The sequence below is a fragment of the Cyprinodon tularosa genome, unplaced genomic scaffold (assembly GCF_016077235.1).
Source record: "Cyprinodon tularosa strain WSP-4 unplaced genomic scaffold, ASM1607723v1 ctg149, whole genome shotgun sequence".
Lineage (NCBI taxonomy): Eukaryota > Metazoa > Chordata > Actinopteri > Cyprinodontiformes > Cyprinodontidae > Cyprinodon > Cyprinodon tularosa.
The window spans coordinates 72,889-89,641 of NW_024038320.1; the positions used below are offsets into that span (position 1 = coordinate 72,889).

General features: G+C 36.5%; 1 protein-coding gene across 6 annotated transcripts in view; it reads right to left on the reverse strand.

Moving 5' to 3' along the window:
* adgrb2 (adhesion G protein-coupled receptor B2) overlaps positions 1-16,753 on the reverse strand; it is a 367,628-nt gene that overhangs the window by 19,196 nt on the left and 331,679 nt on the right. For 5 of the 6 annotated variants that reach the window (XM_038279177.1, XM_038279174.1, XM_038279176.1 and 2 more), the window contains 2 exons: positions 14,082-14,117; positions 9,611-9,724 (listed from right to left, as the gene is read on the reverse strand). In XM_038279177.1, the coding sequence (XP_038135105.1) occupies positions 9,611-9,724; positions 14,082-14,117 (150 nt within the window). Of the gene's footprint in view, positions 1-5,012; positions 5,095-9,610; positions 9,725-14,081; positions 14,118-16,753 lie in introns of all 6 variants that reach the window. The other variant, XM_038279173.1, reaches the window with a different exon arrangement.

Below are 16,753 nucleotides of genomic sequence, written 5' to 3' on the forward strand. Positions count from 1 at the left end.
GTTTTAAAAGTGTTTTCAGTGCAGAGAGGATTCTTAAATTGCAAAAGACTATACTGTATGCATTATAGAAACACTTGATCCCAGGTTAGCAGCTGCTGTTCTTTTGGGGTCGGTGAAGTACAACATAAAAGTTGGTCTATTTTACTACAGTAGATTGCCAAAGTGTTGAATGTCTTCTAATGTGGAACAAACTCCCAAAAAGCCTGTAAAAGTGTTGGAAATATAGGTTGCTTTAATCACTAATTAAAAACATATGTGTTTTAAAACCTTATTTAATCATTACCCTTTTCTTTAATATTGGCTAGCAATGTACTGTACTTATAGTATTATGTACAGCATTTTGATTTGCCTAGCTACTGAAATGTGCTATATACATAAACTTTCCTGTCCTTGTCTAAAAGTTGCAAATTTGTTGGTTGTCCATCCATGATGCAAATTCCCAAGACCCTACCTTATCATACCATACTCTACCTTACTTTACCCCTCCTTTGCCTACCCTACCCTACCCTCCCATACCCTCCCATACCATACCATACCATACCATACCATACCATACCATACCATACCATACCATACCATACCATTAACCTGGCAGTAGCCAGATTGATATGTGTAGGACTGAGTTAAGTTCTACGTTATCAATCAGTCTGTCTGTGGAAGGCAGGACGTTTAGTACAACACTTTGAACTGATTGGGTGACGTGCCAGCTAGTACCCGCCTTCCATAATACGCTTAGAGCCAATCGTAGCAGCAAATCTACAAACACACAAAGCGTTTCTCCTTTTTAAAACCAGGAATTGTAGATATATTAGCTAAAATAGGGTCAATTGCAGCATCAACAAGTGAGTCCCCCTGTGTAGCCATGTTTGTAATGCCCCAGCAAGGCCCTTCTGATTGTTGTCATTCCTACATGTCCCACCCTAAAAAACACTGATTTCAGGCCATCGATCCGACTTGGTGGTTGTTACGAGATGGACGTATTAGCGGGACTCTTTCAAGATGGATTTGTTGTGAGATTGAAAACTAAAATCTTGGGACATTCCAGCTTGCAGTACAAGGTTACCATATACCATACTCTTTATTTATAGAGCTATTTAAACATGCACAAGATCAAAGTGCTTTACCCAACATAAAAAATGTACTATAAATAAATAAACCAACCCTATACTGACTGAACAGAGCAACCGAATATTGTTTAAAACAGATTAAACAAAATGAAATGTCAATATCTCAGTTGGTGTCCTAGGCCAATGAGAAGAGATTGTTTTTATAAATAGATTTAAGGAACTGAAGAGGCCTATCTGATCACCAAGTAAAAGTCATTCCACAACTTAAAAGCTCCTACAGCAAAACCCTGGTCTCCTCTAAGCTTGTGCTTCATCTTTGGCACACTCACAAAGCAGCTGACCTGAGTGAACAGATCCTGAAAGGCAAATAATAGAATCTTAAAATGAATAGTAAAATGTACAGGCAGTCAGGGCTGAAAGGTTAAAACAGAAGAAATATGGCCCTTTTTGTGCCTGTTAAAAGATCTGCACCTCTGAAGCTGAGAGACACACAAGTCACTGACTCCTTTATAGAGTGCATTACAGTAATCCAGCTGAGTGGTTACAAAGGCATTACTGTTGCACAGTGCTGCTGAGAAAGAGTAGGCTTTACCTTAGTTTTCTGCCTCAAATGGAAATGAAAAAAAAGATTTTGTAACAGTTGTAATATAATTTTTTATGTTGCATATGTCCCAAGTCTGCCCTTGTGGGCTTTGGTTCTGGATCTGGAGATTGAGGAGGTGATTTGAAAACAGTGAACCTAAGGTCATCTTTAAGAAATCAATTTGATGTTAATTTATCAGGATGGGTACCTTGTGGTTGTTAAGTACTTTACATTATATACCCCTTAAATATTGTTTGCCACAATACTTAGGCAGTGTGTGGAGTTTGGACAGTGCTTATTTGGTATTAAGGGACCCAAAGTGTGCAAAGAAAATATCCCCAACATCACTACAGCACAAACAGCTGTAAATGCCAGTGTATGACAGGACTGATCCATGTTTTCTTTGTAAGTTCAGAGACTTCTGTTCCTGACATCTGAATTTTGAATGTAGTCTCAATATGTTGTTCTTAGCTTCTTATCCAGACACGTCTTTAAGGTTTGTGAAGTTAGAAAACTGAGCCTTATTGTCTTGCAAGCATTATCTTGCAAGACAATATTCAATTTTATTTAACGTCCTCAGATGAGACAGAGAGTATATAAAAGCTCTGACTTAACCATCTTAAGCACATACATTTATACCAAAACAGATAAACATTTCAGACAACTGTTTTCTGTTCACGCCAGAAAAAGGATGTAAGAACCTTAAACTCAGTAAGGACATGTTTATCATTGTCTAGAGTAGAGAGGGTTTAGGGTTATCACCTCTGCTTCAACTTCCTACATTCCAACAGAGACTGGAAAAAGGCTTCTAAATAATCAGCCATATTTCGGCAAAGAAAAGGCGTACTTTAAACATTTTTTCTTACAAACAGGCTAAGGAAAAATATACACTCTCTGCATAAAAAATTATGCAACTTTCAAAGCATACCAAATGCTTTTTTTTTTATGTTCAATATAAACCAAAATAAGTATAGATGAATAGATGGCTATGTATAGATGGATAAATGCAATCAGTTACAGGTGTAGGTTGGGCTAATTCACCAATAGTGAAAAAAAAAATTAAAAAGAATAATAACAAATAAGTGCTAAGTCTTTAAATGATTAATTTCCTCCTTATTGTATGATTAAACCCTTGTTACAGCCTTTGTTCCCATAATTTTGCAATATTTTATCACTTCCTTTGAAAGTCTCTACAGCAGCCAGAGGCAGGACCGGTCATCCTGTGACACCAAATTCACAGGAAATATCGGGGACTGGAATTAAAAGATGAAAATGGAGGTATGAAACAATCAAAAGGAAATTTAGAAACTATTTTATGGATTCTAAATTTATTGGCACAAATAGAGTATAGAACTATTTAGACCCAATGAAAAATATGCAGTACAATACAAAAAGTGGACAAGGTGCAAAAAAAGAACAATAATTTGCTTATGTTTCTGACATCCACTCAACTCTTTAATCCAACTGAAACAGATCTTACCTCATCTGCATTATGTTTCAGCAGTTCTGTGATCTACTATCAGGTATTTTTTTAACTTCTTTTTCTTTTAGAAGATAATTATTATCTTTTTAGGGTATTTGGATATTCAACTTTGTCTTATGCATAGAAATTGACAGAAACAAACAAGACGTGCAAGCACAAACCATGGAGAACAAAACCAACAAAATAAATATTTCATCATTGAAGACAGCTCTGGTGTTGAGTCAGATGACTACAAGATTCCTATTTTTTGAAGCTTTGGCTGCAGATTGTGGAATTATTATGAATTTGAAAGCATGAATATGTGAGGTTTTGGTAATGATGCACTGCGTTGGAAGACCACCACACCACTATGCACACCTAAAAATATTACAGCTAATACAAACACTTCACAATGAGGCAACACTAACAGGTAGGGCAGATGAGAGGCTAAATGAAATAGACTGATAGTTTGCCACTGTTTCGTGTTATGTTCAAGTCTGGGATTGAAAGTTCTCTCAGTTATACAGTTAATATGTTGTCCTACTTAATATAGACACTAAAGTGGAACCTGTCAAGCTTTCCAATGCACACTTTGACTGTAAACAAATAATGTTTTATGTATGACCATATTAATGGTGCATTGCATAGAGCTTAAAGCAGAATTTGATTTCCCTTCCCTCTTTCAGTTACCGGTAAGTAAATAGATGCCAAACATTTTTTCAGTACTAATTTGGTTGCATCAAGGAAACAGGGTCAACTGTAAGTGTCTGAGCAAAAAAGTATTCACTGATGTTTGGTTATTATTTGGTGGTAAGCTTTTGTAAAAAATAAAAAGAAAAGAAAACAATCTCAAACAGGCTGAAAAGATGATGAAACTTAAATCAATAGATTATAAATATTTTAACAAAATAAAGTATTCTTTGCACCTTTTATGTAAATCTAACATTTTGATGTTCAACAATTGCAATTACAATTATAATATTCTTGTTAAAGCTATCACATCAAATGTAACAGTATTCTAATTCTACGTAAACAACTATTAAACAACTATTAAAGTTTAGTATTCGCTGCTATTAAAAGACAAGTATTTATTTAAAATCCCTAATAGTTGGGAAGTGCTTCGCAATGATTGGGGTTGCAAGCGCCTTTGTTTGGTTGGAATCTACTCTCTTTTTGTTCACACATACTGTAATATGTCTTTTGCAAATATTAAAACAGCTTTCTGTATCTTAATTTAAATTTTAAAAAACAATGCTGGTGAACTCATTAGTTAGGCTGCAGTCCTGGTACTCAATATTGTCTCTTTCTTGCATGGAGCCATTCTGGGAAAATCACTACCATCAGCTTTGTATGCCTTCTTTATTTATCTTGAAAGTCCTCCCAGCATCTTATTTCACAGTTTAGCTTAAACTTTTTCCAGATCAAAGGCAGGGATGTATTGCTATACTTTAACGTTTGATGTTATTTGATACTTTGTATAAAAAAATAAAATAAATGTTTTTTACTTAGCATCGTTTAATTCGTTACAAAAAAGTTATTTTAGTTAGTGAGTTTTCTGGGGTTCATTTTTTTTTTTTTTTTTATCCTAAAGGAAAACACCAATCCAACACAGAATACAGTTCAAATCGCTCACATCTTATGGGTGAAAATTATCAAAAGCATGACAGGCCAAGTCATGGCTAAGCCATAACAAAAATAAATAAATAAATAAATAAAAAAAACAAAACAAAAAGTTCCAAACCTAAAGCTTATAGGTGGGGAAAATGCATGAGTACATTAAAACACTGGCAAACTATGAGATGTAAATGGCGGCAAGTAGCGAAACACTTTCAAGACTGTTCTCTAGTTTGAGTTAGTGGAGCTCTATTTGGTGAATATATAATGGTTTACTTTGCCTTACGTTGACTTTCTTTGTAAACAAGAGATGGTCTGCGTGCTAGCGATGGCTCTGTGTTGTGCCTCGGTGGTGGGGGAGGGGGCACCTGTTGAGGTGGTTAAAGTTGTACTAGAAGTTAACAGTTTAGTCACTTTTAATAAGAGAGAGAGCTAGAGATACCTGCAAAAGTCAAAAAGGTTAATGTTTTTCAGGAGTATGTTTGAACTTGAACTCAACCGGTTGAAGAGAATGACTCAACATTAAATAGGATTAAAAGAACCAAGTGTTTTCCTTTAGTAGTTAGGTCTGTGTCTGCCAAGTATTACATGCAGTAGAGCTTGCTCTCATGAAAAACAATCATTTAGCCATAAGAAGCTAATAGTAAGTTTCAACTTTGACAGTTTTCAGGCTCTCAACATGACAAAATGGCATAAAAAATCCATCACTTTTAAAATGTTTACTTTGTGTTGGTTAAAAAAAATATCACAGACAAAATTAAACATTATAACAGAAGGGATTTTTTTGTGTCTTGTGTCATAATTAATGTTTAAGGAAGGTTGATCCATAAGTGGTTCTGCTTCACACAGATTTCAAACAAAACGCAAACATACAAAAAGAATACAAGTGGATAAGAACACATTTATACCCCCAACCATAAAAAAATGACAGCTGGCCACATACATAGGAGCTCTTCTAAGTGAGGGTTTCCAGTTACACACACACGCACCCTCCTATCTTCATAATTACTGTATAGTCAGCATGCCAGTGTTTGGGGGTGACTCTTAAAGTGAAATGTTGACAGCAGCAGAGCTGAGCTCAAGCTGGGACCTGTCAAAGGCCCGACACTGATATCATTATCCATGTAATTATTAACACTTAAGTGGACTACCTACTTATTTCAATATAATGGGTTTGAAAGCAAAGGCCAGATCCATGCTGCCCCCTTATTTCACAACTTCAGACCTTCTTGCGTCAATTATCAAAAGAAAATATGCTCTCCAGTTTCTTACAATTAGTTTAAATGCGGTTATTTTGCATTTGGACTGATTTCTTTTAATCCGTGCATTATATAAGAACACAGCTTACTGCACTTTCAGGTTTTTAGAAGGCTGTAAGTCAGGTAGTGAGAACCAACATTTTTGAATATACAGTAGAGTGTCTTGCAAAAAAGTAAAACATTTTTTATTTTTTTTGGGGTCAAACTTCAGCGTATTTTGGGGCTATTCTATCATAACCTTAAAGCTTATTGGTGAAAGAAAAATTCTGTTGTGAGAATCTGACAGCTGTTAGCTATCCCTTCACTCTGCCCACAATAAAAAGTAAATAAAAAAACAATCAAATGCAACAAACTGTCTTCAGAAGCCATCTGTGAGATTTAATCTCAGAGTAACTCCAGCTGTTCTGTGAAAGCTTCAGGTGTTTATTCTATGTCTTGTTTTGATAACATTACTGAACAATAAAGACTCCAGAAAAAAGCGGATACCCCAGGTATAAAGTTTGGAAGAAGATTGAATCCAGCTTGGATTAGAAAATAATACCCCAAACTTTACACAACTCCCAGGGCAACATTCATCATCAAATGGGCAACCAGAGAAGGAGATGGTTAATCAGATAAGCCGACAAAAGGCCAATGGTACCTCTGGAGGATGTGCGGAAATCCAGTCTGATATGATCCTATAGTACTGTTGCATAAATGAATTATATACCTTGCCATGTGAATGAAGGTTTTAGGGTTGACATAAATATTGTAAAAAAGGTGACAAGTTAACACAGACATAATTCATCAGTAGCTGCTGTGCATACTCTTTGTGATAATATATAACTACCTTTGCAAACACAGAGTAGAAGTGACAAGATAGAAACAGAATTAACTGGTTTGGAATGCTACAGGTAGGTCAGCCTCACTATATATTTCTAAGAAGTTGATCTTTTCATGAGACCCCCAAAAAATACACTGAAGTTTGAAGGTGTAGTTTGTCAAATGTAAAGAATTCTCAAGCGAATGAATAATTTTTTTTAGCTGTTTTTGCTCTTTTTCAATTAAGTGTTATTTGCTCAGAATGAATAAACTGTAAGGCAGATTAATCTTATGGAGGTTGATTTCCAGACACTGAGAAAAGGGAGCGTAAAAAAGCAGGACTCGGGGATCAGAAAGAGAACTCATGTTTGCATGCAAGTGCTCGTTTTGTTGGCAGAGCATTTCTGTGTTGTGACATTACATGAGAAATATGAGAAATGTCAGAGCAGCCTCTTCTCCTTTCCTGCTGGTGTAAATTAGATGTGAACCAGCAGGCCGCCAATGGCAGGAAGAAGCTATCCCACAAGCAGGGCTGACTATCTCCTTGCAGCTCTGCTGTACTAAAGCTCAGCAGAGGAGTTGAATAGGAGTGTGTGTTTAAAACTTAATGCAAGTGGCCCTTTGAAGGTCAGTGTGGAGCAAAGAGGGGCTGTTCCGTCTACTACTAATGGTATATTAATGACTCGAAATGCTCCTGCATCTCATGCACCGAGTTGAACTTACAAAACCAGAAAAGTGGAGACGCTTAAATGGATAGCAAATTACAGAACAAAGAAGGAGACAGACACACACACACAAAAAAATATTTAACAAATAAAGACAGAAAGCACTTACGGTTAATGGCGGATGTGTCCCTTTGCAATTTTTTACAGTGAGGTGGTTTTGTAAGAGTGAAAAACTGCAGCTTTTGATTTGCCAGAATTTAGATATTATTAACCAAATATCTGTTAATCTACTAATAACAGCTCTTCTGATCAACCATTTACACATTTTTTATAAGGCAACTATCATAAGCCAATCATATCAGGTATAAATATTATGTACAGTATGGAGCAAAATGTTTCTCCAATGAAGTGTTTATTGTTTAGCTTTCCAGAATAAATAATTTATGAAATAAGAGATAATTAACTATATGTATAAAACACTTTTTAAAATGCTATGGTGAAAACTGATCTTATTTATTTCTAGTGCCTAATGTCTGTGAATGGAAAAAAGGTAAGGTCAAAATATTCCTGAATACAATTAGCTGGGAGCTGTAGTATCACAATGCCAATATGCAATAAACTGTGTTCACTCAGACATGGCCACATATTTTATATATTTTATCTATCTGTGAAAGAGGTTGGATTGGTGTATTTTGATCAGACATGGGTTAGGGACAGGTAGAAGCATATATCAAGATTTTAAGGATTAAAGTTCAAAATCATACTATTCCAATGAGCGCTGCTGGTCAGCAGGCTGGAAAAGGACTGCTGCACTTTACTATACTCAAGAGAAAAAACGTTTTTTTTTTGGGGGGGGGATTACTATTATTATTATTATTATTATTATTACTATTATTATTAAACAAAAAAAAGACAATGTCTGGAAACTTAAGGGGTGCAACTGATCACTCAAGTTTAAGCAACATAAAAAAAAAAAAATTATACAGAATGGGTAGCATTTCTTATTGGTATACAGACTGGGACTTTTTAACCCAAGCAATACAGTATTGTGAAAAATTATGACCCTCGTACAGTTTCCTTTTCTTTTAATATTCTTAAATTTAAGCATGTCTAATCAGCCAAAGACAATCAGGTAAAATTTTAATTGTGTTTTCAGATGATGGTTCCATTTCCTAAATCCAATAAATCCAGGCCGTATGTGAAAAAAGTACTTGTTCCCAATAACTAAAACTAATTAGACCACCCCTGGAAGCATCAACCATCATTATTTTAGTCTTTAAAATAGCTGTGGATACTTGGTAGAATAGTCTTGAATTGGCTACTTGGGAGACTGTTCATGTGTGAACAACATTTCTAAGAACAGCATTTCAGTTGAAACTGAGTTTGAAGTTTGACTAGGTCAGCCCAAAACCTACTTTTTGAGCATTTAAATTTGTGTCATGTTTTTACCTATACAATCTCCGCCTATTTAAGGTTTATACCACAAGCTCCGTAAGAATTTTCCGGTTAACAGCTTTGTTCATGTATTAATCAATTATGGCAACTTTTTCACCTTCTGAAGCAGCCAAACTACTCCAGACAGCTACATTATCATTTCCATCTTCAGCTGTTAATCTGAGGTTCTTGTATAAATTTGGTTTTAGTAAGCGCCTTATGCTGACAGATACACGTCTTAAAAAAAAAAAAAAAAAAAAAAACTAGGTAAGTACTGTCTTGATTCTAAAAGTTGAGCAGTATATACTGTGACCCTGGATGTGGTTCTGTGAATTATATTGAACTCCTTTAAAAAAAGATGCTATTAATCACTATAAATTGAGTTTAAGAAAGGAATAGAATTTTGGCAAATACCGTATTTATTTTCACATTGTGTCATTTCATGATTTGCAAAAAAAAAAATTCTGATGTTACTCAGATCATGTTTATGCTATAGTACAATTCATTGTGAACAGAAACATTTTGTGGGAAAAAGGAAACTGCCCATTAAACCTGCTGATATTAGCTAATTATATATTTTTTATCTAAATACAATGAATATGTGGTATTTCTACTCGTGATGATGTGAGGAGAATCTCATGCCACCCATGCCAAGTAGAGTTTAAGTGTTACTGGCAGTGAGGGTGCATTTAAGTTCCCATCTGGCTTCTAAACGATGCTCTTACCTTGAATGTGGACATGGCTGGGTCCCTGTTATACCTGTCTATGGTGTGGAACTTGGACGAGTGGTTGAGCTCATGGTACAGCTCAGAATGTCTTTTGCGAGTGTGCATCACTTTCTGGAAGGGAAGAAAGGAAGGAACAGCAAAAATGAAGCAAATAGGAACAAATAAAAGATGACAAAGAAAAAAGAATGGATATTGCATGATGGGGTTAATGTGGGAACAGGCATGGAAATGTGTAAAAAGAAAAATAAAGGCAGTGGGACTGCAGCAATGCCAGCCATGAAAAGGGGGGTTAGAAAAGGACATCTACAGATCGATCGATTGCTGACTCATGCTCATCCGTCTTCCACTTCAACAGTCTTTTATTGTTTAGGATTGTTGCAGACAAGTCTTTTATGTTCAAAATCGTGTTACAGTGACTGACAAAAATGCCATTAGTACAGACTGTTCCAAGCTAAAAAGGAGAATTGCCAATTCCAGATTTTGCTAGTACCGGTAACTAATTGTCTATGAAATAAAGGATATTTGCTTAAAGGATTAGTTAGATCCTTTTCAGAGACAATTCAAATCATGATCGTATAACAACAAAAAAAATTCTTTCGAATAAATTTATGTCAAAGATATATATATATATACACTATATTGCCAAAAGTATTTGCTCACCCATCCAAATTATTGGAATCAGGTGTTCCAATCACTTCCATGGCCACAGGTGTATAAATTCAAGCACCTAGGCATGCAGACCGTTTTTACAAACATTTGTGAAAGAATGGGTCGCTCTCAGGAGCTCAGTGAATTCCAGCGTGGAACTGTGATAGGATGCCACCTGTGCAACAAATCCAGTCGTGAAATTTCCTCGCTCCTAAATATTCCACAGTCAACTGTCAGCTGTATTATAAGAAAATGGAAGTGTTTGGGAACGACAGCAACTCAGCCACGAAGAGGTAGGCCACGTAAACTGACGGAGCGGGGTCAGCGGATGCTGACGCGCATAGTGCGAAGAGGTCGCCAACTTTCTGCAGAGTCAATCACTACAGACCTCCAAACTTCATGTGGCCTTCAGATTAGCTCAAGAACAGTGCGCAGAGAGCTTCATGGAATGGGTTTCCATGGTCGAGCAGCTGCATCCAAGCCATACATCACCAAGTGCAATGCAAAGCGTCGGATGCGGTGGTGTAAAGCACGCCGCCACTGGACTCTAGAGCAGTGGAGACGCGTTCTCTGGAGTGACGAATCGCGCTTCTCCATCTGGCAATCTGATGGACGGGTCTGGGTTTGGCGGTTGCCAGGAGAACGGTACTTGTCTGACTGCATTGTGCCAAGTGTAAAGTTTGGTGGAGGGGGGATTATGGTGTGAGGTTGTTTTTCAGGAGCTGGGCTTGGCCCCTTAGTTCCAGTGAAAGGAACTCTGAATGCTTCAGCATACCAAGACATTTTGGACAATTCCATGCTCCCAACTTTGTGGGAACAGTTTGGAGCTGGCCCCTTCCTCTTCCAACATGACTGTGCACCAGTGCACAAAGCAAGGTCCATAAAGACATGGATGACAGAGTCTGGTGTGGATGAACTTGACTGGCCTGCACAGAGTCCTGACCTCAACCCGATAGAACACCTTTGGGATGAATTAGAGCGGAGACTGAGAGCCAGGCCTTCTCGTCCAACATCAGTGTGCGACCTCACAAATGCGCTTCTGGAAGAATGGTCAAAAATTCCCATAAACACACTCCTAAACCTTGTGGACAGCCTTCCCAGAAGAGTTGAAGCTGTTCTAGCTGCAAAGGGTGGACCGACGTCATATTGAACCCTATGGATTAGGAACGGGATGTCACTTAAGCTCATATGTGAGTCAAGGCAGGTGAGCAAATACTTTTGGCAATATAGTGTATATATATATATATATATATATATATATATATATATATATATATATATATATATATATATATATATATATATTTAAAGGCAATCCTGGATTGGTTAAGCAGAAGCTAATTATTAAAGCACTTTTCTGAGTTTGAAAGTGAAACAGGCAAATTCTAGCCCCACTCCTCCAACCAACTGACCAATTATACATATAGCTATAACTTCAAACATTGTACAATAACTCATATCAGACCCATACCTCTTCCTATTAAGGAACTTGCCTCTACTTTCCTTTTATGTTCTTTTTTAAAAAATATTCTGTGTAATAAAATTTAACCCCTGCTGAATACAATACAATCAGCAAAATGACAAAACAAACACACAAAAAACAAAGAGTTTAGGCAAAAGATTTCATCACACGTCCGCTCAAAGAATAAACAAATAGAATATTCTTTTTTCCCCCTCAAATTCCTCTCAGAATGTGCCAGTTAATCAAAACTAAAAATTATTTTCCTTTCATTTATCATGGATATATAGTATATAATGCTTACTTACTGGCACTCCTTTGAAGCTTAAGTAAAATGCTAATTGGAATGAAATAATCTAAGATTAACACATTTAAAAAAAAGAAATCCATCTTGATACAAGTCATTTTTGAATGTTTGAAATCTTGTCATCAAGTAAATATTTTTAATAAAATCACTGCTACCACATTTAATAGCAGTCACTAAAATTATTCTGAAAAAAACAACAACTATAATATTTGTTGATCAAAGTACACATTTTAAAACCCCAAAACCTCCTCTTTGCATTTCCACTGGTATGAAGAGAGCTGATAATTGCAGACACTCTTTAAAACAGGTAAGACAGACAAGAAGCAATAAACTGTTCTAGAAGCCAATGTTTCTAAACTACTGTACTGGCTACATGGCTAGACGAGGTTCCAACTTTTCTTAAAATCAGACACATTATGGTGAATGATGACTGAAACAAAGCAAGGCCCAAAGCTCATTGTTAAAGCACTGCTTCAAAGAATCATTCAATCTCTATGACAACCATTTGGCCTGAATGGGAATTGTTTTTTTATTGTTTGTTTTGTTTCTTAGGTGGGTGGGCATGTAGAGAATAAACCCACTATGTTCAACTGCCACAAACACGAACAAGTGGAGTTTAGAAAACACAACCTGGGCTTTCACTAGAACACAGCGATCTGGTGATATGAGTCTAAGATTGACCTTTTCAGCAACAATCAGTTCAAGTGGGTGGGGTGAAATAAAGGCCAAAATATGTGGAAAAGCCTCTGATGCCCGTTTTTAGCTATGGTTGAAGATCTACAGTATGATGCTGTGTGCCTACTTCTGTTCTGAAGGGTGGTTGGACCTTGTTAGAGTGTGTCATGAACTGCCTCAAACAAAAATGATACAATATAACAGTCCGCTCAGAAAAGCTCCCAAGACAAAATCCACTTTTAACCAGAAAGAATATGCAACTATTTTTCCTTTGACTTAAAGGCAAACCACAGACCACCTAATTATTTGACATGTATGGGTTATTTTGAATTATTCCTTTTGCTCTACTATTTTTCCACCTGCTTGACTACTGGTCATGGCTAAGGCAAGGAAAAAGTTTAAACCTTCTCGACTTAAAAGAGAAAAAGGGAAAGGGATTGTGCGCAAGTAAAAACAAGAGTCGTTCTTGGAAAGGAGTTTGTTTGTGGCGCAGACTGAAAGAAGAAGCCTGATGTAAAATCAATTCTCTTTTCTAAACTCTATTATTAGACTGGTAGGTTAACACTTTGCTTCTAGTATAGTCATATATCTTTGTTATTTTTTATGCCAAAAATTAAAGCTACTACGGGAACTATTGTAAAAGTTACAGGTCTGCTGCCACTAGTGGCCAAAAATTACACAGTGTGCCTTTAAGTACAAAAATATTTTCTTTAATTTCAGTGAAAGTATACCACTGGAACGAAAAATAAAGATAGCTTGATTTTTAAACTAGAAGTGCCAATAATGATGAAGGGTGCAGTAAATATATTTCTGAGGATGCAGGCGAATATCTGTTCTTACCAACAGTGAGAGTGCCATACATACAAAAGACAAAACAACAGTTGTATGTACAACTGAAGCTTTTTAGCAACTAGAATCTTAGAGGACAAGGGGTTAATTCAGAAAAAAACATTCAAGAAAACAATACAAAACCATCATTTACCAACACATATAACCAGAGACATCAGCTTTAGTCACAAACTTCTGCGGCTCAAGAGTCAAGTAATCCAGACAAAAAAAGCAGTCAAGTCAACTGTTTCTTCAACCAGGATCCCACAAAGTCATGAGGTACAAATAGATGTACACCTCGATGATCTCTTCTTTCTTACACAAACAATGTCATTCAACATGAACAACAGTTTAGGGCCTTTGTTGCAGAAACAGCATACTGGGTACGGTAGCTCTAAAGAACAATTTTATTTAAGTGCAGGGGGAGACAAGGGTGGGAAGGTTGGGGGTTAAGCAATGCTTTTTGCTCCTCTATGTGTTAATTAGGTCCTGGCAAAAGCACAAGAAAGCAGAGACAGGCATATGGTAGTGGATGAGGTTTGAGATCTTACCTCAAAGTCCAGCTCAGAGTACCGTACTCTTTTCCTCTGGAAGAGGAGGGGGCAGGGGGAGAGAAGACAGCATCAATAACTAGCCTGGACTGAAACGGATATTCACGATCCTCCCTTGTGGACCCCTTCCTTTATTAAATATATAGAAATCCTAATATGTACTGGCTGCCTAATACATCAAATAATTTTTAAATGTTAATCAAGGAATAAATTATTTCAATGTTAGGGTGTAATTACCTAAAATTTGTATTAAATTAATTTTTCACTCACTTACTTCTGACAAGTGAGTCATTTTATTCTTATGCTTTTCTTAAGGATCATTATGCTTGAAAAAAAAAAACTGCATACCACATATTAGAGAAGGGTTCCTACTTTATTCATGCTTAGACCCTGCTTAACTAACTTTAAGTACCTTCAAAGCTTTAGAAAGTGGCACACAAACCAGCAGTTTAACAGCTGCAGATATTCCCAGCTCATCTGGCCACCACACTGCTTCAATTGCATTCCATCTCCTTCTTCCTTTCTGGCTCCAACTGTCTGACAGATTTGCATTTTGGCAAAGAGAGGGGCAGCTCTCCACAGTTAGTTAAAAGCTGCGTTAATTTTTCCAAAAGGCCAGAGTTGTTGAAATGATGCCATGTCAGCCATGGATTTAGAACAGGGGTGGTTGATTTCAGTCTTCAAGGATGTCCTGCGTGTTTTAGATACATTTCCTGCATGAACACCACTGTTTTTAAAGGCTGGCTCATTTGCAGTTGAATGCAGAACCTAGTGACAGGCCTGAGAGAGAATTCAACTATTGGAATCAGAGGCATTGGGGCAGAAGCACATCAAGAGCATTTAGAACACTGGCCACTGCGTACCATAATTCACAACCACTGATTTAAACAATAAAGCAATATAGTTTTAGAGGTAGGTCCAGTTATTAGTTATTCTTTCTATATTATTACCCTTAAGTATTTACAATACAAGTAAAATACTTTAGACCTTACCTTTACCAGAGCAGTTCCTTGCTTAAACTATTTTATAATGCCACAGTATGTATTGATTACAACAGTTGTGGTGAATCCTTGTCATCTGGTACTGGTGTCCTGCAAGTTTTTATTTCTTATTTTTTCTGCTTTAAAGCACCCTGTTTCAATGGATGGGGTATATGTCCAACTGAGTTTCACTTCTGAAACTGGTGTGTTTGCAAAAAATAAAAAATGCTCCCAAAACATACAAAACATTGTTTTAGATGCATATTGCTACTAAGGACCACAATAGCAGACTTCTAAATTACAAAGTAAAATTATTCAGCTTAGGAGGTGAATCTCAGCTTTCTTGATTTCCCTTTCTGTGTTAAAATGTAATTACAAGCACGCAATCCTTACCTTGAACAGAGCAATTCCATGACTGAGCTAACTTTACAACATGACATTCATGCATCATGCATATACCTGAGCTGTATATAGCATGGTTTGATGGTGACACACCTAAAGAAACTCCTTCACACAAATGATAAATTGGACTTATTCGAGCACATGAGCTTTTCCTTAAAATACTTTACGATCATACGCTTTTTAGAACTTCACATCATTCTGTTAACCATGAAAAACACAAAGAAAAATGAAAGCTGATAGTGGGTGTGGGTAATTTCTCATTTGCATGCTGCAGTGTTAAAGCTGTGGAGCAGAACACCCTTTTTTTAATCTTACGAGGCATACTCTTTTATTCATTTCTAAATCAAGCATAATCAAGGTGAAATATAGCAGCAATTTGGGTTTGGCAGGTTTCTCTGCAGAATCCTCCTTGTACTTCTCCTTTCTCGGTTCTCATAAAAGCTTTCGCAGTTCTTTAAAGCGTCCAATTCCCTTGATTTTTATGACTAAGCTTGAAATGACGCATCTTCAGTTCTTCAGCATCCAAGTTGATGCTTTCCTGTCTTTAATCAATCTGGTATGCCATTTCAATATTTAAAATATGTATATCTATAAGTTCCTGTGTTTGTGTGATTGCCTTTTTATGTATGTATGTATGTATGAATGACAATAGTTGTGTAGTTGTGTACACATTTACGGTAGGATGAAGACATTTGCCAAGGGGGCATTTCCTCTGATCCCGTCTGCCTTAGTCTATCTGCTGTGGCACCTTGTGCAGTCAGGATGGGGTTTTGCACAACAGTATCACACTCACATAAGGATGGTAAACTAATAAGAAGCCTTCTGTCGATATGGGAATGACTCATTTTGGTGTCTCAGTTGGCAGCAATAAATACTAGTCAGCTGAAAATAATTGCAGTTGTTATAGCAGACTTGTTCTCAAGCACACTAAAGCGTTCTTGTGACAATATTTATTGGGAGTATTGTTCCTCAACAGATGTGTTGAAGAATGCCTTTTTTTAAATTCAGCTGGTCTTGCTTAAAGACAACACCCTTTGGATTTACCATGTTTTCCTTAAGGGTAAACAGCTTTACCCTACAAAGACATTAATGTTTTATCTTCATTGTTTTTCAAACATTCCTTGTTTGATACATTTTATTCCAAATGCCTTAATGACTTTATACAATTAATAAACATTTAATGCAACTTGAAGTTGTCGTTTTTTTTGCACTGCATAAAACAGTTGTGTAAACTGAATAAGGCACTTTAAATAACTAAACTTTTATTTTGAAAGGCTTCTTTCCACTTTA